The sequence below is a fragment of the Malus domestica genome, chromosome 17 (genome assembly GCF_042453785.1).
Source record: "Malus domestica chromosome 17, GDT2T_hap1".
NCBI classification, from domain to species: Eukaryota; Viridiplantae; Streptophyta; class Magnoliopsida; order Rosales; family Rosaceae; genus Malus; species Malus domestica.
In genome coordinates this window covers 8958542-8985161 of record NC_091677.1, presented here as the reverse complement: position 1 = coordinate 8985161, position 26620 = coordinate 8958542, and the positions used below count along the sequence as shown (strand labels likewise).

General features: G+C 39.9%; 3 protein-coding genes and 2 long non-coding RNA genes across 5 annotated transcripts; 3 read left to right on the top strand and 2 right to left on the bottom strand.

Annotated features, from left to right (window-relative positions):
* Window positions 1-1936: 1936 nt before the first annotated feature.
* On the top strand, window positions 1937-14321 carry LOC103407290 (chromatin remodeling protein EBS). Its single transcript, XM_029097903.2, has 5 exons — window positions 1937-2501; window positions 2820-3162; window positions 3285-3353; window positions 12808-12946; window positions 13532-14321. The coding sequence occupies exons 1-5, from the start codon at window positions 2429-2431 to the stop codon at window positions 13556-13558; spliced, it is 651 nt and encodes a 216-aa protein (XP_028953736.1). The 5' UTR covers window positions 1937-2428; the 3' UTR covers window positions 13559-14321.
* Window positions 14322-15466: 1145 nt separating this feature from the next.
* On the top strand, window positions 15467-19037 carry LOC103426915 (serine/threonine protein phosphatase 2A 59 kDa regulatory subunit B' gamma isoform-like). The gene is made up of 3 exons (XM_008364994.4): window positions 15467-15752; window positions 15834-17271; window positions 18199-19037. Exons 2-3 carry the CDS (start codon window positions 16036-16038, stop codon window positions 18586-18588), a joined length of 1626 nt encoding a protein of 541 aa, XP_008363216.3. The 5' UTR covers window positions 15467-15752; window positions 15834-16035; the 3' UTR covers window positions 18589-19037.
* Window positions 19038-19164: 127 nt separating this feature from the next.
* On the bottom strand, window positions 19165-21582 carry LOC103441460 (uncharacterized). Its single transcript, XR_011577996.1, has 2 exons — window positions 21243-21582; window positions 19165-19820 (listed from the first exon to the last, which is right to left on the bottom strand). It is a non-coding gene; the product is annotated as an uncharacterized lncRNA (long non-coding RNA).
* LOC114822769 (uncharacterized) lies at window positions 21004-22003 on the top strand. The gene is made up of 2 exons (XR_003770965.2): window positions 21004-21429; window positions 21766-22003. It is a non-coding gene; the product is annotated as an uncharacterized lncRNA (long non-coding RNA).
* Window positions 22004-22332: 329 nt separating this feature from the next.
* On the bottom strand, window positions 22333-24598 carry LOC114822768 (uncharacterized). The gene is made up of 5 exons (XM_029097904.2): window positions 24053-24598; window positions 23594-23718; window positions 23075-23166; window positions 22843-22929; window positions 22333-22739 (listed from the first exon to the last, which is right to left on the bottom strand). Exons 1-5 carry the CDS (start codon window positions 24406-24408, stop codon window positions 22632-22634), a joined length of 768 nt encoding a protein of 255 aa, XP_028953737.2. The 5' UTR covers window positions 24409-24598; the 3' UTR covers window positions 22333-22631.
* Between the last annotated feature and the right edge of the window lie 2022 nt (window positions 24599-26620).

The following is a 26620-nucleotide window of genomic DNA, read 5'->3' as shown; positions in this document are numbered from 1 at the left end:
TTCTACCACTGTGGTAAATGGCCACTTTCAATGTTTATCTATATATGGAATACTTGTTATGTATTATTATGAGGGAATTATTATTAGCACTCAAAAAATCTCATTTTGCATTCCAAACTTTCTAGAATTAGAAAGAAAAATACATGTGTGAGGAGTGTATAATAAATTTTTTGAAGTGCTAATAACAGTTCCCTTATTACAATTGCATTTAAATTATATTATATGTATTTATTTTATTACTATACTAAAAGTAAGACATATTAATCGTATCGTCTACTTATTTTATAGCATATAAAAACGTATAACACATGATAAGTATTCCAAGTATACATACAAGATTTTTTGGTTTATCTGGAGCGCTGTCACGTCATCTTACAATTCCACTTATAAATCTCTCTACTACGCAAGTGTTTGTTTGATAGTTATCTGGTTTTTGGCTTGTACTTTTTATTTGATGTGTTTTCATAATCAGGTAAAATACATGGTGAAAATGAAAGATAAAGAAGAGTGAGGAAATATGATGAGAGAGACGCAGAATAAATGTACAAGGAAAGGTACACAAACACAAAACTATGCAAAAAACAATTTTAAGTTGTTTAATTTCACTTTCAAAAATTTGTTTCGTTAATTCTTCTTTATTTCTTTCACTTTCTCTCACTACCCGTCTTCATCCTTCCTTTTTTCCATTATATTTTCTTCGTATCACAAAAATTTGAAAACCCAACACCAAATGTAAGAGACGATCGAGCCTTAAATAATTGCTGTAGGTGAGAAAAGAGTAGGTCGTTGAACGAAAAGTAACAAAAGTTTGAGAAGTGTGTGCTCACCTAATCTGCTAATTTAAACTATGTTCGCTTGTGCTAGGTTTCTCATTACCTTCTCTGCAAGGAATGAAAATGTCTCCATACATCAATTTGATCAGTAACGGCTGGTTTGAGATTATTAGAAATATTTGAAACTTAATATTAAAATTCAAATGCTTTTGGGAAAATAGTTAAAAGTATTTCTTGAAAAAAAAACATTATTGAAAAAGCGCTTTTATAACTTTAGAAGCAATTTAAGATTTTCTGAAAAAACATAATTTTTAATTAACTGAAAATACTTACTCATTCAAAAAAGCATTCTCAAACATGCTCTAATTTATAATAACACATGATAATAATGAAATTTATTTAAAGTGACTATTTGCTTAGTTGTAAGCCTTAAATGTTAAAATCTGCATTTTTAATTTTCTTGAACAAACAATATTATCTACATTATGCGGAAATGGGGTGGGCTTAGCCTCATAAAGACTAACAATAATGTGGTTTAAATTTGCATTTGGAGAAAATCGAACTTAAGACCTCTCACTTACAAGTGAAGAGAAATAACACTAGACTGTAGTACTAAGTAACAAATGCTAAAATCTAAATTTAAATCTAATAAATTTTGTATTTATCTTGTTTGAAGTGAAATTTGACCTTCAAGCTAAATACAAGAATAGAAAACTGTAAGATTGAAAACCTATCTTATGTTAATTTTTTTTTAAACAAATGATATTATCTACATTAAAAGGAGGAGGTGATTTTAAGTTAATTTTAGAAAAGCTCTCTTGTTCGAACTCATCATTTTATTTTGATAAAAAGATAGCGTCATAATACTATGATCTAGTAATATTCATTTTTATTTGTATGTGCGAAGTTACAAATTCAACTCACATAAATAACTATGCCGTATTGTATTTGTGTTGAGTTAATACATAGTTAGTGGTTGGTCCGTTGTAAATAAAAGGTCATAAAGCCAACTCCCATCAATATTGTTGTATTAAGAAGGATAGAGATAATGACCGTTGATACGTGCGTTAAGGAATTCGATTAGTGTGTGCATGGTTGACGCATTTATGTGTTGAGAGTTGGGGCTTAGCTATTTATGCACACTTGAGTGACTCGTTGAGAGCATACGTTGAATGACCGGTTTGCATCAACACTTGACAGCCACTAGACGATTGTTGATGACATCACTCTTAGTAAGAAAGAAAAATAAAAGCAAAGACATAATTTTGTTTTAGTAATATAAAATGGGCATCAATGTATGCAAGAATGGATGATGATGGTGGTGATGAATGAATGATACATGATGCTGTTGGCATCCATTCTGTTCATCCTCGCAATCCGTCCAAGCAAAAGCGCTCTCTCTCTCTCTCTCTCCGACCAAATCTTCTCCTCCCCTCTTTCCCCGTTTGTCCGAACCTTCTAATTTCTAGGGTTTCCGTTTACGCCATTAAACCATCTAAAGCCCTCCATCCAATCCACAAAACCCTAATAGAAATTCCTCACTTAGCTACAACAATCTCGCCTCATTTTTCTCACATTTTCCCTAAATCCAGCTTCCCTGTCTCCGCCGCCATCCGACTGTCTGAAATCGCAGAAGTTGCAGCTGCTCAACATTCATGGCCAAGACCAAACCTGGAAAAAAGGACCTTGACTCTTACACCATCAAGGGCACCAACAAAATCGTTCGACGTAACTATCCTCTCTCTCTCTGAAAAAAAAACCAAAATTTATTCTCCAATTTTAGCTTCTAAAAACCCGAATTTAAAAAAAAATAAAATTATATCTATGTTTTAGATAGCTAAATTTTCGATCTTTACATATATACATGAAGTTATCTGTAAAACCCAGATTCAAAATTTCAATTTCGAGCTCGGAAATCCAAGACTTGTCATAGTTTTTCAAATTATTGGTGTTAAAGACTCGATTTTTTTGTTAAACAGTTTGTGAAGTTAAGTGTTTCTCTGCTATGTGTGGCATTGATATTTCGATTGATTTTGTACTGGCCAGCTGGTGATTGTGTGTTAATGCGGCCGTCAGACACTGATAAGCCTCCGTATGTGGCACGCGTGGAGAAGCTCGAAGCTGACCACCGCAACAATGTGAAGGTTCGGATTCGATGGTATTATCGGCCTGAGGAATCGATTGGAGGAAGGAGACAGTTCCATGGGGCCAAGGAGCTGTTTTTATCAGACCACTATGATGTGCAGAGTGCACATACTATCGAAGGGAAGTGTACAGTGCACTCCTTCAAGAACTACACTAAGCTTGAGAATGTGGGAGCTGAGGATTACTTCTGTAGGTTTGAGTACAAGGCTTCCACTGGAGGGTTCACACCAGACCGCGTGGCTGTGTAAGCAATGTGTTCTTTTTGTGATGATGATTGATGATGATTGCGCACAGAAACACACATGTAATACTTGATTGGTGATGATTGGTTTTTGAAATTATGCTGTTCTGGTTATTGTTTTGAAGGTATTGTAAATGTGAGATGCCATACAATCCGGACGACCTTATGGTGCAATGCGAGGGATGCAAGGACTGGTAAATGCACACCACTCCCTTGTTTTGTGCTTGGTATTGTTCATCCATTTCAAAGTTTGTATGCATTTTGTTTCACTAAACATCGGATCTTTATTCATTTTTCTTTTTAGAAGCTCTCTTGATTAGTGGTTGTGTAGAATAGAAAATGGAAATTGTGACTGCTAGTGCCATATGATTCCATTTGTAGAAGGTGATGATTGTTAAATTCATTTACTACTTAGGTGTTGCAGATGATGAGGTGTTTGTCAAAATTTCAGATTGCTCAATTGCAAACACATTCAGTTTATTTATTGTATGGGAGTTAGTGTAGCATGTGGAATGGTATATGAAGAGTTTTAATTCATAGTAATTCGGGTATTTTTGACCATATTTGGGTTTCAGACCATATACACTGGCTCAATCTCAGTAATCCTCAACACTTGGAATTTATTTCTCTTTTCTTAACCGTTGTGTATTGTGAGTGGGGGCTCATTTGATTTCCTTTTGTACCTTATTTCCGGTAATATCAGACCTTCTAATTTTCCAAATTTAAGGAAATAAATATCTGCTTATGCTTAACATAGTATGTGTCTACTGCACAAGGTCTTCTTTTGGTTTATTAAGTTTGATAGTTATTTGGTGGATGCTTGAGAACTTGATCTTAGGAAGGTATTAAATCTGATCGTAATGGATATTATTCTCGGTTTTAGAATATGGAACTGTTGTGGAAAAAATATGACAATATCTATATCAACAGAAATTGAATTGAAAATTGAACTGGTCCCATATGATTCTCATGTTTTTGTTTTGAAGCTTTACTTACGATACTTTTGTATGAGCCTGTTATATTACTCGAGCAATATAAGATCAGATGAAGTGCACTGTCAACAAAATAGTAGTTGGTTGCTGTTAAGCAACTCTTCAAAGATAGTGGAATATTTATTTTGGACAGGTGGATTTTAGGTCCACGATCTATCCAATGGAGTAACTCCGCCTATGTCTTACATGGCCGGTCCCAAGCCCGGATAAAGGAGGAGGGGGAGGGCGTCAGGTAGTCGACAGCCGGCACTCCATGATCACGTCGAATCCTTATGAAAATGAATCCAGAACAAAATCGCGCTAAAGCTAGGGCGTCACCCGTAAGTGGCGCGCTGTGTGGCCCGAGCACAGTGATAAGTGAGCAAGGGTCGCTGTATCTCCATCGGCACCCGGATGCAGTGTTAAATGAGCAAGGGGGCCATAGAAACTTCTTTTCGAACGACTCCACTCAAAGTTGTTTGGGAGCATATGCTCCTATCAACTTTACCCGGGACACACAAAAGAAGTACTTTGATCCTATTAGACGGGGGAGGGTGAAGAATCTAGGACAGAAGGGTAGAGTTCAAGAGAGCAAAATGCGTTTAGGAACGTGGAATATAGGAACCTTAACGGGAAAATCTATGGAAGTAGTGGAAGTTATGGTGAGGAGAAGGATAAATATTATGTGCCTACAAGAAACTAAGTGGGTTGGTAGTAAGGCAAAGGATCTAGAAAACTCAGGGTTTAAACTTTGGTATTCGGGCACAAATAGAACGAGAAACGGTGTTGGCATCATCGTGGACAAGACCTTGGTACAAGATGTTGTAGATATCAAGAGGGTAGGAGATAGAATCATGGCAATCAAGATTGTAATAGGACAAGAACTTATCAATGTGATTAGTGCGTACGCACCTCAAGTAGGGTTGGATACGAGTTCGAAGGAGAAATTTTGGGAAGATCTTGGAGACTTGGTGCAAGGAATTGCTCAGACGGAGAAGTTATTTATAGGAGGAGATTTAAATGGACACGTGGGCAGGGAGACAGGCAACTATGGAGGTTTTCATGGTGGCCATGGTTTTGGGGAGAGAAACGAGGATGGGGAAGCTATCTTGGATTTTGCAATGGCATATGATCTCTTCTTAGCCAACACCTTCTTTAAGAAGAGAGAAGAACATGTGATCACCTACAAGAGTGGGTCGTCAAAAACACAAATAGATTTTCTTCTAATGAGGAAAGGGGATCGTATAACTTGTAAGGATTGCAAAGTTATACCAGGAGAGAGCGTGGCTAATCAACATCGCTTGTTGGTGATGGATGTACATATCAAAAGAGTAAGACAAAAGAACAAGACTTGGAAGTGCCCAAGAACTAGATGGTGGAATCTAAAAGAAGAAAAACAAGCCATTTTCAAAGAGAAGGTAATCACCCAATGTGTGTGGGATAGAGAGGGGGAAGCTAGCCAAATGTGGGATTCCATGGCTAGTTGTATCCGAAAAGTAGCAAAAGAGGTATTAGGAGAGTCCAAGGGCTTTGCCCCACACCAAAAGGAATCTTGGTGGTGGAATGAGGAGGTACAAACAAAGGTGAAGGCTAAGAAGGAATGTTGTAAAGCCTTATACAAGGAGAGGACCGATGAAAATGGTGAAAGGTATAGAAAAGCGAAGCAAGAGGCGAAGAAAGCTGTCAGAGAAGCTAAGTTAGCGGCTTACGACGATATGTATAAACGACTAGATACCAAAGAAGGAGAGTTGGATATCTATAAACTAGCTAGAGCAAGGGAAAAGAAGACAAGGGACCTAAACCAAGTGAGGTGCATCAAGGATGAGGATGGAAAGGTTCTTGCTACAGAGAACGCGGTTAAAGACAGATGGAGAGGTTATTTTCATAATCTTTTCAATGAAGGACATGAAAGGAGTGCTTCTTTAGGGGAGTTGAGTAACTCAGAAGAGTGTAGAAACTACTCCTTTTATCGTCGAATCCGGAAGGAAGAAGTGGTTGTAGCTTTGAAGAAGATGAAGCATAGAAAAGCAATAGGCCCAGACGATATACCAATCGAAGTGTGGAAAGTTTTGGGAGAGACAGGTATAACATGGCTCACTGACCTTTTCAATAGGATTTTGAAAACGAAGAAGATGCCAAATGAGTGGCGAACGAGCACTTTGGTGCCTATCTACAAGAATAAGGGCGACGTACAAAATTGCATGAACTATAGGGGTATTAAGCTAATGAGTCATACAATGAAGCTCTGGGAGAGAGTCATTGAGCATAGATTGAGGCAAGAGACACGGGTTTCGGACAACCAATTCGGGTTCATGCCAGGGCGCTCAACCATGGAGGCAATCTATCTCTTACGAAGATTGATGGAAAGATATAGAGATGGGAAAAAGGATTTACACATGGTCTTTATAGATTTGGAAAAAGCGTATGATAGGGTCCCAAGAGACATTCTTTGGAGGATTTTAGAGAAGAAAGGAGTACGAGTAGCATATATCCAAGCTATAAAGGATATGTATGAAGGAGCAAAGACTGCCGTAAGAACTCATGAAGGACAAACCGAAAGCTTTCCCATAACTGTAGGATTACATCAAGGCTCATCCTTAAGTCCTTACCTTTTTGCGTTGGTAATGGATGAGTTAACAGGACATATTCAAGATGATATTCCTTGGTGTATGCTTTTCGCAGACGATATAGTGTTGATAGATGAAACTCAGGAAGGGGTAAATGCAAAGCTTAACCTTTGGAGAGAAGTGTTGGAATCTAAAGGTCTTCGCCTAAGCCGATCAAAGACAGAATATATGGAGTGCAAGTTCAGTGCAAATGGAGGCCAAAACGAGTTAGGGGTGAGGATCGGAGATCAAGAAATACCAAAGAGCGACCGTTTTCGTTACCTAGGATCTATCTTGCAAAAGAACGGAGAATTAGATGGAGATCTCAACCATAGAATACAAGCTGGATGGATGAAGTGGAAGAGTGCATCCGGCGTGTTGTGTGACCGCCGTATGCCACTGAAGCTCAAGGGAAAATTTTATAGGACGGCAATAAGGCCGGCGATGCTGTATGGCACAGAATGTTGGGCGGTGAAACATCAACACGTACACAAAATGGGTGTAGCGGAGATGAGGATGCTTCGTTGGATGTGTGGGCACACGAGAAAGGATAAGATTAGGACTGAGGATATCCGGGGTAAAGTAGGAGTAGCCGAAATTGAAGGAAAGATGAGAGAAAATCGGTTACGGTGGTTTGGACATGTGCAAAGAAGGCCTACTGACGCTCCGATTAGAAGATGCGACTATGGGACAGAGGTTCAGGGCCGAAGGGGTAGAGGAAGACCTAGGAAAACTTTGGAAGAGACTCTAAGAAAAGACTTAGAGTACTTGGATCTAACGAAGGACATGACACAGGATCGAGCACAATGGCGTTCTAAGATTCATATAGCCGATCCCACTCAGTGACTTGGATTTTCCAAGTCTCCAACCACGAAGTTTTCCTCACTCGGGAAATTAAGGGAACACTACCCCAACCTACATGCTCCACTCAGAAAGCTTCAACATACAAGCTTCAACAAAAGAAAATTCAAAGAACTTAGCGAAGAAGGCTTTGGTGTATTTAACACAATACGTTGAAATGAAGGAAAGCTTATTTATTGATATCCCCGATAAGCTACAAATATGTACATATACATGAGTCAAAATAAACACACAAGAGGGAGCCTTCACAAAGGTTGCTTAGGAGAAGTCTCAGCAGTCGGTAGAGCCCCAGAAAGAGAAGGCACCGGAGGGGGATCATTTGGAGCCTCAGTACTGGACAGAACCCTAGGAGGAGGAGGCATCAGAGGTTGATCATTTGGAGCTTCATTACGCGGTACAGTTCCAGAAGACGAAGGCAATAAATGCCTTTGGAACAAACCCACAAATCTCTGATGATCAAGTAAAACCTGACCATCAGTTTCCTTCATCTGGTCAAGCTTCCTCTTCATGTTTGTAGCATAGTCATGTGCGAGCCGGTGCAACTGTTTATTCTCATGCTTGAGCCCTCTAATCTCCTGTTTGAGACTCATCACTTCAGCCGCCAATGATTCAACTTGGCGGGTTCGAGCAAATAGGCGTTGGGCCATATTAGACACAGACCCTGCACACTGAACACTGAGAGCCAGCGAATCCTTAACAGCTAACTCATCAGACCGTTTGGAAAGTAGTCTGTTATCTTTGGGAGTGAGAAGGTTCCTGGCCACCACCGCAGCGGTCATATCATTCTTCATCACGGAATCCCCAACGGTAAGAGGACCAGTTTGGGAGACGAAGGATGGGCGCCATATGTTGTCTGGAGAAGGCGGGGCTGCCTCTTCAACAAGGTTCAAGTCAAAACGACGGTCGGAGGGGCCAGACATTTTCAAAGGTGTTGAAGAGAGAAGAGGTCGGACAAATCAAGATATTAGAAGTGCAAGAATGAAGCTTCTACTGGTGGAGATTCAAGTGTGCTTTGGAACTTAATGCCAGCCTCTATAAAAATCTGCACTCGACGGAGCTTCAGAAATCAAAGAGGCGCCTGCTCAGAAATCGAAGAGGCGTTTGCTTTCTCAAAAGTTGGGCTGCTTAGAGATCACGAGGGTTGATCTCAGAAATCGAAGAGCCGTTTGCTTTCTCAAAAGTTGGGCTGCTCAAAGACCACGAAGGCCGATCTCAGAAATCGAAGAGGCGCTCGCTTTCTCAAAAGCTGGGCTCCCTAGAGACCACGAGGGCCGATCTCAGAAATCGAAGAGGCACCTACTTTTTCAGCCTTGTTAGCACCTGTCACACGCACACTCAGCTTTGCGGAAATTATGGGCATTCTGTCAAAGACTTCTGGGGAAGTAGAAAACACATGAATCTTACTGTTCAATCACCCACTTCCCACACGCAACAATAGCTCATGGGTACCACAGATAACTTTGCCAAAGTTCTCTGCCAAAGTTGAGCACGTGAAGCTTGCAGCTCCCACTACATCGCTCTGACCAAGAAGGGTAAAAGAATAGCAAAGAAACAGCACTAACAAAGTTTAGACCCATAAATTTTGAAGGTCTAGCTACCATATTATTACCCACAAGGGTAAAGGAACAGTACCACTGCTGGATAATTGGAAAGTCCATGTATGTCAACCTCTGTGCTTCGTGGCAAGGTAGACTAGCAAACATGCCCAACCTTTACTCACATTCGAGAAAACACTCCCAATAAGATTGCTTGCTCCAAAATCGAAGAGGCACCGTCCTCCGAATCTAAAGAGCCAGACTCCTAACATGACTACTTTCTTAAAAATCGAAGAGCGGGTAAAGGAACAGTACCATTGCTGGATAATTGGAAAGTCCCTGTGTGTCAACCTCTGTGTTTCGTGGCAAGGTAGACTAGCAAACATGCCCAACCTTTACTCACATTCGAGAAAACACTCCCAACAAGATTGCTTGCTCCAAAATCGAAGAGGCACCACCCTCCGAATCTCAAGAGCCACTCTCCCAACATGATTACTTTCTCAAAAATCGAAGAGACACTGCTCCCCGAATCTCGAGAGCCAGACCCCCAGCATGATTGCTTTCTCAAAAATCGGTGAGGCACCGTTCTCCGAATCAATCGAAGAGGCGCTCGCTTTCTCAAAAGCTGGGCTGCTCAGAGACCACGAGGGCCGATCTCAGAAATCGAAGAGGCACCTACTTTTCTAGCCTTGTCAGCACCTGTCACACGCACACTCAGCTTTGCAGAAATTATGGGCATTTTGTCGAAGACTTCTGGTGAAGTAGAAAGCACATGAATCTTACTGTTCAATCACCCACTTCCCACACGCAACAATAACTCATGGGTACCACAGATCACTTTGCCAAAGTTCTCTGCCAAAGTTGAGCACGTGAAGCTTGCAGCTCCCACTACATCGCTCTGACCAAAAAAGGTAAAAGAATAGCAAAGAAACAGCACTAACAAAGTTTAGACACATAAATTTTGAAGGTCTAGCTACCATATTATTACCCACAAGGGTAAAGGAACAGTACCACTGCTGGATAATTGGAAAGTCCCTGTGTGTCAACCTCTGTGCTTCGTGGCAAGGTAGACTAGCAAACATGCCCAACCTTTACTCACATTCGAGAAAACAGTCCCAACAAGATTGCTTGCTCCAAAATCGAAGAGGCACCGTCTTCCGAATCTCGAGAGCCAGACTCCCAACATGACTACTTTCTCAAAATCGAAGAGAGGGTAAAGGAACAGTACCATTGCTGGATAATTGGAAAGTCCCTGTGTGTCAACCTTTGTGCTTCGTGGCAAGGTAGACTAGCAAACATGTCCAACCTTTACTCACATTCGAGACAACACTCCCAACAAGATTGCTTGCTCCAAAATCGAAGAGGCACCGCCTTCCGAATCTCGAGAGCCAGACTCCCAACATGATTACTTCCTCAAAAATCGAAGAGACACTGCTCTCCGAATCTCGAGAGTCAGACCCCCAGCATGATTGCTTTCTCAAAAATCGAAGAGGCATCGTTCTCCGAATCTCGAGAGCCAGATACCACAGACCACTTTTTCAAAGTGCTCTGACAGAGTTAAAACATGTGAAACTGGCAGCTCCCACTACCGTGCTATGACCAAGCAGGGTAAAGGAATAGCATTACTACTTGTTGTTAGGGAGACTCCTATATATGTCGACCTCCATCCCCAACGGACAGGCAGACCTGCAAAAATGCTCAACCCTTCATCATATCTGAGAGGGCACTCCCAACAAAGCCTTTCGAAATATTCAGCTTTCTTTCCCCCCGATAATACCTCTGCAAACAAGCTATACTAGAGCAAGAATATCTCATATCATCAGGGTTAAAAGCAAGAGTATCTCATATCATGCTTTTTCCCTGTTTTTTCTTTTGGCCTTGTTTTTACCTGCAAGACAAGGAGAAAGAGAGCAATCAGTCAGTACTTGGAATCAAGCTTCCAGCCAGGAATTGACTGCCTGGAACCCCTTACCTGATTACTTACCTGGCATTGCTCTTGAGTACTCATCTTCATCATCTTATGTTTCCAGGGAAGATTCCGCATCTGCTCGAGGAACAGATAGGGCAAGTGCGAAGGATACAAGGAAGCATGTGGAGACAAGCGTAACAGCACACGTGCCGATACATCCATTACTTTGTCAAAAGCAAAAGTATCTCATATCAGCAGGGTGGAACGTACTCTAGATTTGATGGACTTGTTTTGACCCTCAAATTCTTCAGTCGGCCTTATACTCTGGAGGAAACCAGAAAACCCTCCAGCTCAGTTCAAGAATAAGCCTGTGGAAAGTTACTTCTTCAAAAGCAAAAGTATCTCATATCATCTCTTCTCATTTTTCTTCTCTTTATCCTTCATGCTGCTGCAAGATGGGGAGAAGGTGAACAATCAGTCGGAGCTCTGATTGCTTACCTTGTCTGTCACCTCTTTCAGCAGACCCCCTAGCTCGGCGACTTGGGGGACTCCTACTACATGGTTTGTATCGCGCTTGACCAAGCCTGAAACTACAAGTAAGCTTCAAGTGAAATTGATACATTACCTTGTGCATCTCCACCAGTTAAAGATACCACCCCTGGATGGAGGAAGAGTACTTCCAGAGAAGATGCCACATCTACCTATGAGACAGATAAGGCAAGTCAAGACGACACCACACTCCGATACTTAGAAGTTTCGTGATTACGAGATCATTATCCCACAATATTTCCTAATGTCATTTGTACTAAATCATTCACTCGTACTCACTAAAGGAGAGCTTGAACCTATGTACTTGTGTAAACCCTTCACAATTAATGAGAACTCTTCTATTCCGTGGGCGTAGCCAATCTGGGTGAACCACGTACATCTTGTGTTTGCTTTCCTATCTCTATCCATTTATATACTTATCCACACTAATGACCGGAGCAATCTAGCGAAGATCACAAAAAGCGACCGTTTTCGTTACCTAGGATCTATCTTGCAAGAGAACGGAGAATTAGATGGAGATCTCAACCATAGAATACGAGCTGGATGGAAAGAGTGCATCCGGCGTGTTGTGTGACCGTCGTAGGCCACTGAAGCTCAAGGGAAAATTTTATAGGACGGCAATAAGGCCAGCGATGTTGTATGGCAGAGAATGTTGGGTGGTGAAGCATCAACACGTACACAAAATGGGTGTAGCGGAGATGAGGATGCTTCGTGGGATGTGTGGGCACACGAGAAAGGATAAGATTGGGAATGAGGATATCCGAGGTAAAGTAGGAGTAGCCGAAATTGTAGGAAAGATGAGAGAAAATCGGCTCTGGTGATTTGGACATGTGCAAAGAAGGCCGACTGACGCTCCGGTTCGAAGATGTGACTACGGGACAGAGGTTCAGGGCCGAAGGGGTAGAGGAAGACTTAGGAAAACTTTGGAAGAGACTCTAAGAAAAGACTTAGAGTACTTGGATCTAACGGAGGGCATGACACAAAACCGAGCGCAATGGCGTTCTAGGATTCATATAGCCGACCCCACTTAGTGGGAAAAGGCTTTGTTGTTGTTGTTGTTGTTGTTGTTGTTGATCTATCCAATGGAGTTTTTTACTGTCAAAATGCCTTTGCCTCGACAACATAATTAAGTGTTGGTGTTTTCAATTAAACTAACAATGGCATTGTATACATGGTAATAACAGATATGCTTCGTGTGTTGCATTCATAATTTGCAGGTTTCATCCCTCGTGTATGGGTATGACAATTGAAGATGCAAAAAAGTTGGAGCACTTTTTATGTTCTGACTGCTCATCTGATGATGATGCCAAAAGATCCTTGAACACATTTCCAGTATCACCATCTGTTGAGGCTAAGGTAAGAAATCTGTGTGTTCTATTTATCCAATTTCAAAAGGTTCTTGAATGTATCGCAGTAACACCACTTGTCCAGACTAAGAGAATTTGTGTGTCTTTGTTTCTTTTGTCACTATTTTACTCAAAGAATTATAGCGAATCTTTATGACTTAAATTCCTTGTCAGTATTTATGCCTTAGTTAATGCAGATTGAAAATTGGTATGCTGGAGACGTTGTCTTTACCTAAAACACTTGGTTTTCCTTAACCAACATTGTTAGATGATTTAATGACAACCTATGGAATAAATAGTGGATAAGGAAAACTTTAAAAGTTTTGAGAGAGAGAGAGAGAGAGAGAGAGAGAGGTCTTATGGATAGTGATTATGATACCGTGTCAACTAGTGGAATTAATTTTAGGCAATGCTGTTTAAGTGGCACGTTATTATAGTTATCCGAGGCCTTAACCAGAGCATTATGTAAACACTTTTGACTGTTCTGAGGTAATTTTGTTGAGCTCATATCAACATCATCCTATTGCTTTCCTTTCAGTGAAGGATCATGTCTTTTTAACAATGATATTGTGTTCTGTTTTGAATTTTGTTCTAGGCGGAGCCAAAGCGCAGGAAGAGGTGACCTGTTGATTCAGATGCTTGGTGAGGAGGTATCCAGACTTCTTTGGCATTAGCTCCTGTGTTGTGTGTTGTGGAAATGTACAGTGCAGAGAAGATACTGTGCTTGCACAATCCAAAGGCTTTTTTTAGTTTTTGAATGTTTGTATGTGTGCTAGACTTAGGCAATGAGTTTGTGTTCTGTGTTGCCCTTGCAAGACATGAAAATCATATTTGAGCACAGAGAAAATGAGAACACATCAAACCAAACATTTAGGAGGAACTTTGGATTTGTGGTGATGTGTTTATTGCTGGCATTACTTAGTACTGCATGCAACGGCAGCTGTTTTAGTTTCTTGTGTTTTTTAATCCCCACCCTCCCCCTGGTGTTTCACTGTCCTTTCCGTCGTTGGGCATGAGAAAGAGTAGGGCTGCATATGTTGATCACAGGCACGGTGAGTGCAGTTTCAGGAGTAACTGGAACAACCCCATTTGGCGTAACCGGTGGGTTTTGTCTTTGTAAACACTCAGTTGCCACTGGGTTGGTCTTACTGGCTGGTGGAGCTGGGCTCCATTCCATCAGATTGCTTTTCTCCCTGCCTCGTGCTATTTTCCCCACAGGATCGACCATCAACAAAGACATGTGAATGTACCACGGGTTTGAGGATCATGTATTGTCATTATCATAACTGCGGGTTTTGTCGACCTCTATGATTAACTGGTGCTGTATGTTATTTGTGCATGTCAGGTTTTTGAAGAATCATATTTTCCGGATTCGCGTCGAGTCACATCTTTTGGTACAAATCTCTAGCCTTTAGTATTACCATGTTTTAGCACCATGGTACACATATTCACCTAAAATCTCTCTCTCTCTCTCCCCTCCCCCTCCAAATAGAAGACAGAGTCATGAGATGTCTAAGAGGCCGTCTTGACCTAACTTGGCCAGCAAAGCTCATGATTAAGTCTCTTATCTTGCCCAATCAAGCTATATATATACCCTGTTATACTAAATATTTGTTCATTGTACTCAAACTAACAAGTTATGTTGGTTTTAATGTTCGTCTTTTAACTACTAATTTGTTAGACCTAACTTGTTCTTTTGCATTTTCCCAATATTTGTTTAAGAAAAATGAAAAAGAAATTGGTAACTTAAAAATTGGGGAATCCTTGAAAAGTAGAAATAGTTCAATAAAAAAAGGGAAGAGGATGAGGTATAAATTCCACATCTTTCAACACAAAATTGATGAGATGGTGGAAAATATGTGGCGGTGGATGTCACTGACTTAATGCCATACAGTCTTCCTTTTCCATTAGCGCAATCTTGTGCACGTTTGCAGCTTGTATGATTTGAAAAAGTGATTCACTTTTACTCATATACACGTGATTATTTCAACTATTTGGGGGCAATAGTTTCTTGGTTTGGATAAGACACTTAGTTTGTGTCGCTAGATCTAGGAGAAAAAACGTTTGATGGAATAATTTTTTAGATGTATTGTCGCATCCTCAAGGATTGGGTACACTTTTTATAGATTAGTGGAAATACATGATAAGAGTCTTTTACCTTGTTTAATCTAGTTAGACCGTATGATGGTAACGAGATTTTAGTTCGACCACTTCATATTAAATCTTTACATCCAACTTGTTTTTGACGAGAAAGACTTAGGTAAGGGTTTTCGACCACTTTATGTGTAGGATAACTTTCGCAAAAATATGAGATATCCTACTTTTGTTCCACTCTACTTCACCCTTTCTCATATGTAAGAGTTGTCATAATCAAACAATCATACTGAAGTTGCTCTCGTCGTTATTTTCTTTCGCTTTATAAATTTTTTTTTTCTTCTTCAAATTTTAGACAAAATAATTTAAAATACAGGTTAAACGGTTAAGGGACGTTTGTGTAGCAACAAAATAAGCCACGCGTTCCAATTTCCTTGTTTTTCTTCGACTTTCGTTTTCTTCATCGAAATGGAGAGGCTCCACTGTATTTAGTAACCAGACAATTTCCTTTCCATTTTTTTAAATTCAAACTTTTGATTCTTTTCACTTTAGCCTTTTGCCTCTCTCTCTCTTCAAATTAGGTGCCCAATTAGATTTAATTAGGGTTTTGTCAAGCTGAAGACCCGACTTCCAGACTTCCTGCTCGGATTTTTCTAGGTCTTCCTTCACATTTTCTGTCGTTTTCTCGCACTTTCTCGGATCCCTTTGATTACGCAGTCGATGTAAGTCAATTTTAATTGCGTATCTCTTCAATTTATTCAAAACCCACAAGTTTTTTCCCTTCAATTTGAATTCTTTGTCAGAAATTATGAGGATTTGGTGCCCGGAAGAATCGTCTAGGGCAAGGGCATGTTCGTCTGGTGGGGTTATAATTTCATCTGTCCATAAATTGTGACCTTTCGTGTGGATTGGATTGTTGGGTTTTGGAGAATGCAAATTATTTGAATTGGTTTGTGAAAGCTCGATTAGTGTTTACAGAAGTTGAGGGTCAAGGGTTTTGTAGATATGATAAAAAATATATTGGGTAAAATACCTCGGAAACCATCGAAATCATCGCAAAGCGATGCGTATAGTGACGGAGGGGCCAATGGGAATGGCCCCAATCCATCCCACAACTCAAAATCGAGCTCTTCTTCGTCAAAGTCTTCGAATTTGGGTTCAGGCAATTCGCGTTCGAGCAATGGGACTCTTGCCTCACACTCCTCGAGCGCAGTTAAATCAAATCACTCGAAGAAATCAGCTCCCATTGCAACCCAAGTAGGTCCTTTGTTTTCTTTGGGTGCATATGAGCCTCTGCCGAGTTTCAGGGACGTTCCAAGTTCAGAAAGGCAGAATCATTTTATTAAGAAGTTGAACATGTGTTGTGTTGTGTTTGATTTTAATGATCCCTCAAAGAATCTCAAGGAGAAGGATGTCAAGCGGCAGACTTTACTTGAACTTGTTGATTACATTTCATCAGTAACATCAAAGTTCAATGAGGTGGTAATGCAAGAGATTACGAAGATGGTGGCGACCAATCTGTTTCGTACACTTTTGTCTTCCAATCTTGATAACAAGGGTCCTGATATGTATGACCAAGACGAGGAGGACCAGATGTTGGAACCAGCTTGGCCTCATCTTCAGGTTGTGTATGAATTTCTATTAAGATTTGTGGCTTCGCCAGAGACCGATGCTAAGCTAGCTAAAAGATATATTGACCACTCGTTTGTGTTGAAGTTGCTTGGTTTGTTTGACTCTGAGGACCAAAGAGAGAGGGAATACTTAAAGACGATCCTCCATCGCATTTATGGGAAGTTCATGGTGCATCGACCATTCATTAGGAAATCCATCAACAACATCTTCTTTTGGTTCATTTTTGAGACCGAGAAGCACAATGGGATTGCGGAATTGCTTGAAATCTTAGGCAGCATAATCAATGGTTTTGCTTTGCCTTTGAAGGAAGAGCACAAGCTGTTCCTTGTTCGTGCCTTGATTCCTCTTCACAAGCCCAAGTGTGTATCTATGTACCATCAGCAACTCTCATATTGCATCAGTCAGTTTGTGGAGAAAGATGCCAAGTTGGCGGATACAGTGATTCGAGGGCTGCTGAAGTATTGGCCCATAACTAATAGTTCAAAGGAAGTTATGTTCCTTGGTGAATTAGAAGAAGTTTTGGAAGCTACCCAGCCATCAGAATTTCAGCGCTGCATGGTCCCCTTGTTTCGTCAAATTGGTCACTGTCTCAACAGCTCACATTTTCAGGTACTTTTCAATTAATGGCTTTATCTTTTACTGGCTTTGACTGTGTATGTATATAGATACAGTGTGTACTGTTTTTATCAATTCTGTTTTATTCTTTATTTTATTGTGCGCTTATACTTCTGATGGATGTCCATTTTCAATATCTTTCTTCCAGTGAAACGTTTGTAAACATGATGTATTTTATAGATTCTCATATGGCTGTTACCTTTTCAACTAGCCACCTAGTTGGTTTTATGAGATGTACTAGATATATGTTAAAGCTTGGGACTTTTGATGTTTTGTTGGAGATTTTTGTCTTCAACAAATCTGTAAATATTCTGTTTCTTTCATTTCAAATCAAGTTTTTGTGTACTTATTCACGAAATCTCTTTGCATTTTTTATCTGCACCACTTGGTTGAGTGACAATTATAGATTCCCGTTGTCAGAACTGTTGGGTTACTTCAGATTGTGGTTCAGGTTCATTGGAACTGAGGTGATGTGCTAGTTGTCAAAATTAGTTTAGACGAGTTGTCCAAGTTGCACCTTAATAAAGTGGTGCATAAATGAACAAGTTCATATTTGCTTTACGAAGTTGTGTAAGTTAAAATTTTCCTTGAGTTGGAGAGCAGTATGGCTGTGGAAGTTTAGAAATCATTTGAAGTTGAGAGCTTTAGGTGTTATTTGTTGGTAAGTTCTGCTGGCGCACAATTTGGGAGGTGGATGGTGATAAGAATTTCTGCTGTTCATATTGATCGGTGGGAATTTCTGACTTAAGCACCTTTTCTTACTTAGATACAGTGCACTTGGTTTTGGCATTAAGGAAACTTAACAGCAAAGGGTTTTGGCGTGCAAGATTTGGTGTATATTCATTAGTATGATGTGAAATTTGTATTGTCACTTTTGTTTTACTTAATGCGAAGTTTTCTTAACTTGATTTCCATTGGCAGGTAGCTGAACGTGCATTGTTTTTGTGGAATAACGATCACATAAGAAATTTGATTACACAGAATCGCCAAGTGATTCTGCCAATAATCTTCCCAGCTCTGGAGAAAAACACACGAAGTCATTGGAATCAAGCTGTTCAGAGTTTGACATTGAATGTGAAAAAGATATTCTCAGATGTTGATCAAGAACTCTTCGATGAGTGCTTGGTTGGCTTCCAAGAAGATGAATCCAAAGAGAAAGAAACACAGGAGAAACGTGAATCAACGTGGAAACGCTTGGAAGATGTGGCTGCTTCCAAGGCTTTGGGCAATGAGGCTGTGCTTGTCTCAAGATTTGCTTCCTCCGTTGCCATTGCTACTAACCCAAAACCACGGGCATCTTCAGGTAGTTGAGTTGAGACCCTCGCAACTCACAGATTCTGTTTGCCTAATCAGTCATAATCGGAGGAAAGTGAGTTGGGATCCAACCTCACTTCTCTTTGGCTTGTTGTAACTCTATGCTGATAAACGCGAAGGCGGGGTATTGTGGACTTCACAATTGCTCCTAGTTCACTCTTTCCTTTTGTACCCTTCAGCCAGGGAGGTATGTAATATAAAGGTTTGTTATAGGGATGTGTGCTTATTACTTACTAGAATTCATGATAAAATTTGCTGTATAATGGTGAGAAAAGTTTACATTTTTCTGGTTCTGTTTCAACCCAAGCAACGTTTTCTCTTGGTTGTAATCCTTAGTCCGGTGCATTCCTAGAGCTGTAGGCTTGATACTTCATTCGGAAATCTGTACTTTATCATGCCAGAAATGGAAGATTTTGTTGTTCAATAAGAAATTATTCTATGCCGGATCTTCGTTGCTGTGGTTTCTGCTTTCTATTCTCTTATAATACGCTTCGCGCCAAATGGCGGAGATTTGCAGCCCAATGGTGTCCTCGGCGAAGCATAGTTTTGTGCATCAGGGATCACCAGAAGAAATGTCAAAATCTTGTTTAAGCTGTCATGAACTTGATGCATAAAAACATCTTTGCAGTTCATATGAAAATGGTACTATCAACTACAAAAAAAAAAAAAAAACAGAAAGAGAGGTTATACCGCCTCTGGTAAAATAATGAGAAGCAACAAGCCTAAGGAGCATGTATATCATGTCAAAATACATTACGCAAGTCGACTAATCATCGCCAAAGGCTCGGAAACTGTAACGCTCTTGGTAAGGACCGTTGAACCAGAGGTCAGCCTCCAACCACTTGGGGTAACGAATAAGATCCCCAGCCACGAATTGCATGTACTGCCGGCTGCCTTCGGGCACGACTCTCACCTCTCCTTCCTCAATGTAAACCAGCTGGTCGACCTGCCAGTCCCACGGCAGCTTGCACTTGCCCGTCTTCCACATTGACCATCTGGAGACTCAAAGCTCCGCTAGTCTCTCCTGTGACACCTTTCTCTCGACTCTCACTTGGTACAATTCCTCCAGAGGTTTCTCTATCCGCATTGCCTTCAATTTCATACCACGATGTTGCCCGTTAGTACTGCTGCGCTCGCTCCAATCTTTGCCGCTTCTTCTGACTGAGATTGAGCAGAAAGTTGGGGCCATGATCACACTTGCCATGTTTACAGCAGTGGCTTATTCTGGCCTGCTAGGAGTTGAAAACAATGAGGCATTGCACAAGTATTCACCAAAGAGAAAAACCAACACCATGATCTCTGAATTTAACACAGGGTAGTGATTTTCACATTTGCGTTATCCCCTTCTGTACTCCTCCCCTTGTTCACGTCCCTTGATTCTTGTTTGATTTATTCGACCCAAATCCTCAAAAGAAACGAGGGAGTGCCAGGGGAGAAGAAAAAGGAGTGAGAAATTGCTTCATGTAACTTATTCGCTCTAGGTAGCCAAATCCCAAATGCAAAGCAGTACAAATAACAACAGTGATTTTAGCGGGAGAAATGACTTCCGCACAACCTCGACTATAAACCCTAACCTTCCAAGCTAACGATGTGGGTTCGATTCCCGCTACCCGTTTTTAGATTTTTATTATTTTATAAAAAAATTTAGAGTCAATTGTAGTAATGGTCTCTCAACTTTAATCAAATTGAAGCAATTGTCCCTTAACTAAAAATCCATTACCATTGGTCCCTCAACTTATCAAAATATGTAGTTATAGTCATTTTCATCAATTTCATCAAAATTTTGTCAAAATAAGTTATGTTGGAATAACCATTTATATAATTAGGTTCCCTCAACTCATCAAAGTGTGTAATTATGGTCATTTCAACTACGTCAAAATTTTTGTCAAAACGAGTTATGTTGGAAGGACCATTGCTAAATTGGGTTAAAATTAAGGGATCATTTCTCTAGTTGAATTATAGTTAAGGAACTAATGATAATGAATTTTTAGTTGAGGGACCATAGCTGCACGTTTTGATGAGTTGATGGACCAATGAATTTTTAGTTGAGGGACCAATGAATTTTTAGTTGAGTGATCATTGCTCTAATTAAGTTAAAGTTAAAACACTGTAACTACAATTTACTCAAAAATTTATGAATATAATTAATGTAATTCATCATTGACTTGAATACGGAACTCTCGGAATAAATGACTTCCGCACGCTCTTTTTCTCCTTTTCCGTACCCATGTTTATTTTTGTCTATGTTTCTACTCTGACTTATTCAATCCAAAGACCGGAAATAAGTAAGAACGTGCATATGGAAAAAAAACGTGTGCGCGGAAATCATTTCCATTAACTTTTGCCCAGAAATTCTTAGTGAACCACTTGGACAAACTCCCTATATCCCTAACCCCACATTTCAAACAAATTATACATCTTTGACTCTCAAATTGTTTTTTCTTACACCCAGCAAGCAAAAACCTTCAAAAAAATGAACCCAGCAAGGATTTATTGGGTCATCTAATTCATACATATTTCTGAGTTTTCGAATCAAGATTTTCATCTCCTTTCCCACCCCAAACGAGTAGAAGAGAACCCAGAAACCATTAGAGGAAAAAGAAGCTTAAATTTGGAAAGCAAATCAGCAGAAGCAAGTTATGGGATTTTACCTGTTGAAATTGAACCTTCAAATTCAGAGGAGAAGAGTGAGAGAGACTGAGAAGAGACAGAGCTCTGAAACTAAAACCCTAACGCTCCTCCAAGGTTTATCCAATACCCCAATTATTTGCTGCAGTTTACAAGGACTTTGAGCGAGTCACTCGCCCGTGACCTGTTTGCCTCACCCACAGTTAACCGGTAACCGGATGTTTCATTTACCTTGCTTTTCTTTTTCTTTTTAGGAAAATGAAAAGGGAAAAGAAGTTAGTTTTGTGTCCAGCCTGGGACGGATAGATTTATTAGGAGAGAATTTTCAATGTGTTTAAAACACGTGGCGGAAAATCACATTTCATATTACATTTAAAAATCTCTTCAATTATATGATGGCATGTGGTCGGACATATTGAAAAATTTCTCATTTTTAGGACGTTAAACACCATGATGAGATGACATGCTTTAAGTGTGAGATGAGCAAGTGAGAGGAATTGGTTTTGTACATAGTTTTCGGAAGGTGATGATGTTTCTTTGCTTCAGCTTCAATCCATCAATGGGTTGTTTCAGAGCACAAAGGAGGGCTCAGTACTTGCTCATGGAAGAAGTGCAAGAGCTCGAAGATGCCTCTGCTCGCAGACTCAATTCCCTCCCTCAACAACTCAGGTGCCCTTTTATTAAAGTTCCAGATTTCATTTATGTGTTTTGTGTTTATTAGTCCGACTATAAAACAAACATTTATTGTCTATTAAACAATCCACTATGAATATGTTGTCGCTAATCTATCGATAATATAATCGCAAACAAAACATATTGCATGTTTTTTTATGAGGACACTGCTTGAATGAGTCAGTGGTGCTGGTGGATCATATTCATTTGAATGTGCTTTTAAAATGACTAAAAGCACTTTTAGAGAAAATGTTTTTGAGTTCCAAAAGCACTTGAAGTGCTTTCTATAAGATGCACCAATTATGTGCTTCTTCTAGGAAGCACTTTAAATACTTTTCCAGGATTTACTTGCATCTTTACTAAAGATTCATTCTAAAAACAGTTTCACCAAAAACGCTTTCAATCGTTTTAAAAGTACATTCAAACAAGCTGGACCAAGCATGATAACATTTTTGAACCATCATTTATCTTCGGGTCGATTAGATAGTGACTTTAATTACAAACCAAGGAGGAAAACAAGGCTTCTCAAACCAAAGAATACACACAGGCAACTAGTGTTTACTTACACAACACCATGCCCCCAAAAGGGAAGGCCGCTATTATTCATACAACAACTATTTCTATCATTTTCCTTTTTCTCCACCGGTCTGACCACTCTTCAAACTTCGTATCCACAGCCATAAACACCACCAATAGGAACTATTTACATAGATTCAGACAAAAAATAAGCAATAATGTTGTTAATTGGATGTCTTTGGACCCAACATTTTAGCAAGCGCCTTAATAATTGGCTTCTCTTTTATATTTTCGTCCCTTTCCAAGCGCCATTTCTTCGACGTTTTTTCAGCCTGCATTTAGAAGCTCCATGTTAGTTCATGTGCAAGTCAAACATTCAAGCGGAATTAGGTAAGAGAAAAGGAAATCCCATTCAAATGTTACAACTTGACGTACCCAAGCTCTTAAGGGAGCTAGTTCCTCCTGAATCATCTCCAGTTTTGGCTCCATAAGGTCTCTCCCTTTTGTTCGGACGTCTTCACTCTGTTAATATAAATCACAACTTGATGTGAAATTGTCACCAAATAGTAAGAATGTCTTCGCAACTTTCATCAACACATCACGGCAAAAGGATCCCACGTGGTAATTACAAGATTTGGGTATCAAGACATAATATATTTGCACTTACATTTTGCAACTGTAATTTTGAGACGGCCATTCCTAATAGCAAGGTGGCACCACCAAATACTACTGCAGTTGCAACAGCAAAAGCCTTCCCAACTACAGAGAAGCAGAAAACGCATCACATTAGGACTTTAGACGGAAACCAAGCAAAGCTCGTGATTCTTACAAAAATATGAGAATATGCGCTCAGGATTGCATTTCAGGGTGCTAAGACAAGCAGCGGAGCTCGGGAATACAAACACAACATCAAAAATGGCAATTCACAATAAGTTGCCAAGATAATATCCAAAGATCATGCATAAAAAGAGTTGTTATTAGTAAGACCGATATATATGTCAAATGGGGTTGAGCATTATAATAGATTTAAAGAAATAGATATTGTCTTGAGCAAGAAACCTTCTTTCCTTTCCTATACTATCTTGACTGATCATTATTCCTTATGCCTTCACCCGACACGGCCATTATCCCTGTTTTATAAAAACTATCAGGTAACACACACATCTATGAATGAAAATGGATGTACTTTGAGTAAACCCTTCGGCTGCAGCCTTCAACTTTTCAGGATTAATGTGGGTAGTATGCCTGTCTCGACGCAACTCATTAGCCGTCGAGGCTGACAATGAGCCTTCTGATTCCGGCAGTTGCCACCTGCATTCAGCAATGCCATACATTATATAGGCTAGAACAATTCACCATTGGAGATTTCTCTCAAATTCAACACCGAATATAGTATATACTAAATGCCCCTTCATATGCATTCCTCCCGGAGAGTACTTGGTATTCCAATTCCCACGTGAATATGCACAATAAAGCTTCCAAATTTTGCGAATTCATAACAAAATTAAACAAATTTTGAGCATTCTGTAACAAATCAACAAAGTCAAATCCACCAAACAAGTCCAAGAATCTTCAATTTCCCACATTTTCCCAGAGAACAAACACAAAATTGAACAATTGAGAAGTTAAAACAAAAAGGGCAAACCTTTTGGGGCCAAAAGTGACCTGGGGCAGCGACAGGTAAGCCCTCAGAGGGTTGAGAGCCTCGGCGGACACGAAATGGCCGTTCTTGGAATCGGATTCAAGAACCCATTTGGAGGCCGTGTCCAGAGACGACGTCGTTTCGGAAGGTTGGTGGAAGATCTTGGAGGGCAGAGAGTGCCTCAGGACCTCCGGAAGCACGTCGGCTTGCGATTCGTGCTCTGTCGCGGCGGAGGAAGCTTCGGACGGCGATGATGGGAGCTTCTTCTTCTGGGATACGAGGCGGCCCACCGCCTGTTTCGATTCCTGGAGAAAATAGGCTCCCTCTTTCCCGGCTAATCTTCCCGCGAGAAAGCTCATTTCTTTTTGGTTTCCTGTATGCTATTGACTTGGATTTCTCACATTTCACTCGGGCATGTAATATGTCATGCTGGGTTTCTAATTTTTATCATATAGTTTGGTCTTTGCTTGCCAATCAAGTTTAAGGTTACTAATTAAAAATTAATCTGTTGCCTTTGGTCATAAATCTCCATTATAATACCTTTTATTTAGAGGAAACAAGGTTGAATATCTGTTGAGTTTGAGATACATTTTTATCCAAAACGCTAGGTTGAAAATTTTGAGTCAGATTTTTATAAATTGATATCAAATTCACACAATATGTTGAAAATTTTGAGTCCAATAAATGCGACCTCAATTATCGGGTTTAATAAAAGGTCTCATGAGTTTCATTCTAATAGAATATGAATCTTGCAACTGTTAATCTAATGGTATTTCTCTTCACTTGTAAATGAGAGATCTTAGGTTCAATTCTCGCCAAATGCGAGTTTGAACCACATTATTACTAGCCCATATTGAGACTAAGTCCACCCATCCCCTTTAATGTAAATAATATTATTTGTTAAAAAAAACACTCATATATCAATGCGAAATAAATCACTCACATAATCATTGTAAAAGTCGGAACTGGATCCTCTCCTGAGCTCAGGATGGGGATTCTCCTGAGCAGCCCATCCGGACTGTTGAAATTTGATCCAATGGCTCCAAATAGGGGGTCTTCTAAAAGTTATAATAATTGTAGCCGTTAGATCAAGTTTGAATTGCCCGGATGGGCTGCTCATGAGGATCCACATCCTGAGCTTAGGAGAGAATCTAGTTATGTAAAAGTCTAAAGATTCATGTTGCGCATAAGGGTAATTTGAATAGTTTTTAGGGATCAAAAACCCATTTATCAATATGAATCAATCTTTGTCAAATTTCTTTCGTGTGACATAATGTTTTTTTTTTAATTAACGGGCTATTTTTATTCTTATGTTGTCTTGGAAAGTCTTGTGTGTATGAGAATGGATGGTTTAATGGTGTTGGCCCTGTTGGGTTACTAGCTAGCTCCCTTTAATTATGTTAGAATTCCTTTGTCCCACATCGGCCAGAAGGCTTGAGAACAAGCCTTTTAAATAAAATTACCCTTCTAACCAATACCGAGACCTTTTGTATTAAAACCCCACACTTGACAGATTAAGTAGGTAGCCAAGTGGGGACAATATCGATGCTGTTGGAGTGAGCCCATGACTCGTCTACCTGAAATTTAAGATGGTATCAGAGCCAAGGGACGAGCCCATACTACCACGTGAACGGGTGGGTCCCCTTTGACCCTGTATGAATGGGTGAGCCCCAACTTGGCTCCATGTAGGCCAAGAGATGCCATGTGAATGGGTGGGTACTCATTAGCCCTGCACGAACGAGTGAGCCCCAACTTGGCTCCACGTGGTTGCCGATGTGTGGAACTCCATGTGTGACCCATAAAATGGGGTCTCATGTGCGGGGGAGTGTTGGAATCCATTGTCCCACATCGAACAAAGGGAGAGAAGAAAATCAATTTAAATAGAATTACCCCACTTTAACTGTCACGCCCCGACCCGCGAATAAAGACTATCCACTTGTTAGGGTGTGAGTCATATCTTAGCTATAGAAATAAATTCTACAACCAAGATATGGTGGAAAATAAAATGAAATAATTAAAATTGATTGAATACACAACGGAATAACAACAATGCACATATTAATTCACAAGAAAAACTACTAACAAAATAATAATTAAATTGTAACAAATATTAGTATACAAAATTAAGTCATAACAAAAATACCAACTAAAATAATAATTGAAATGAGTAGCTCTTGAAAATACATAAAATGTATGCAGTGAGATGTATGAATGTACTCACTACCTTCTAATCCCGTCAACACATACCTAAGGCACCCAAGCCTGCACGTCCCATACTATGCTTATACCACTTGGCTCCGAGTACGTTAGAATATGAGTTAACTCCCGTTCATCTTTTAACCCAATTTTTATAATTAAACTCTCAATTTCTACTTTATTAAACAGACACTTCCCTCGACGCCCAAATGTATACTCAAGCCCTGCACCCTCCGCCTGTCATATACACGGTTCATTATTTTATATTCAAGGCAAACTTGTCATTGAATATCCTCACAACTTAAACACTTTACACAAGTGAGCACTTGACACAACACAACTCTTTTTCTTGCTTTGCAATGCATATGTGTATGT

Excerpts from the sequence above, each read along its gene's own strand:
- LOC103407290 (XM_029097903.2), top strand. The coding sequence starts at position 2,429 with ATGGCCAAGACCAAACCTGGAAAAAAGGACCTTGACTCTTACACCATC. Across the intron at positions 2,502-2,819 it reads CACCAACAAAATCGTTCGAC|CTGGTGATTGTGTGTTAATG; the intron begins GTAACTATCCTC and ends TGTACTGGCCAG. Across the intron at positions 12,947-13,531 it reads CACCATCTGTTGAGGCTAAG|GCGGAGCCAAAGCGCAGGAA; the intron begins GTAAGAAATCTG and ends ATTTTGTTCTAG.
- LOC103426915 (XM_008364994.4), top strand. The coding sequence starts at position 16,036 with ATGATAAAAAATATATTGGGTAAAATACCTCGGAAACCATCGAAATCA. Across the intron at positions 17,272-18,198 it reads TCAACAGCTCACATTTTCAG|GTAGCTGAACGTGCATTGTT; the intron begins GTACTTTTCAAT and ends TTCCATTGGCAG.
- LOC114822768 (XM_029097904.2), bottom strand. The coding sequence starts at position 24,408 with ATGAGCTTTCTCGCGGGAAGATTAGCCGGGAAAGAGGGAGCCTATTTT. Across the intron at positions 23,167-23,593 it reads AGCCGAAGGGTTTACTCAAA|TTGGGAAGGCTTTTGCTGTT; the intron begins GTACATCCATTT and ends GCTTCTCTGTAG. Across the intron at positions 22,740-22,842 it reads TAGCTCCCTTAAGAGCTTGG|GCTGAAAAAACGTCGAAGAA; the intron begins GTACGTCAAGTT and ends TTCTAAATGCAG.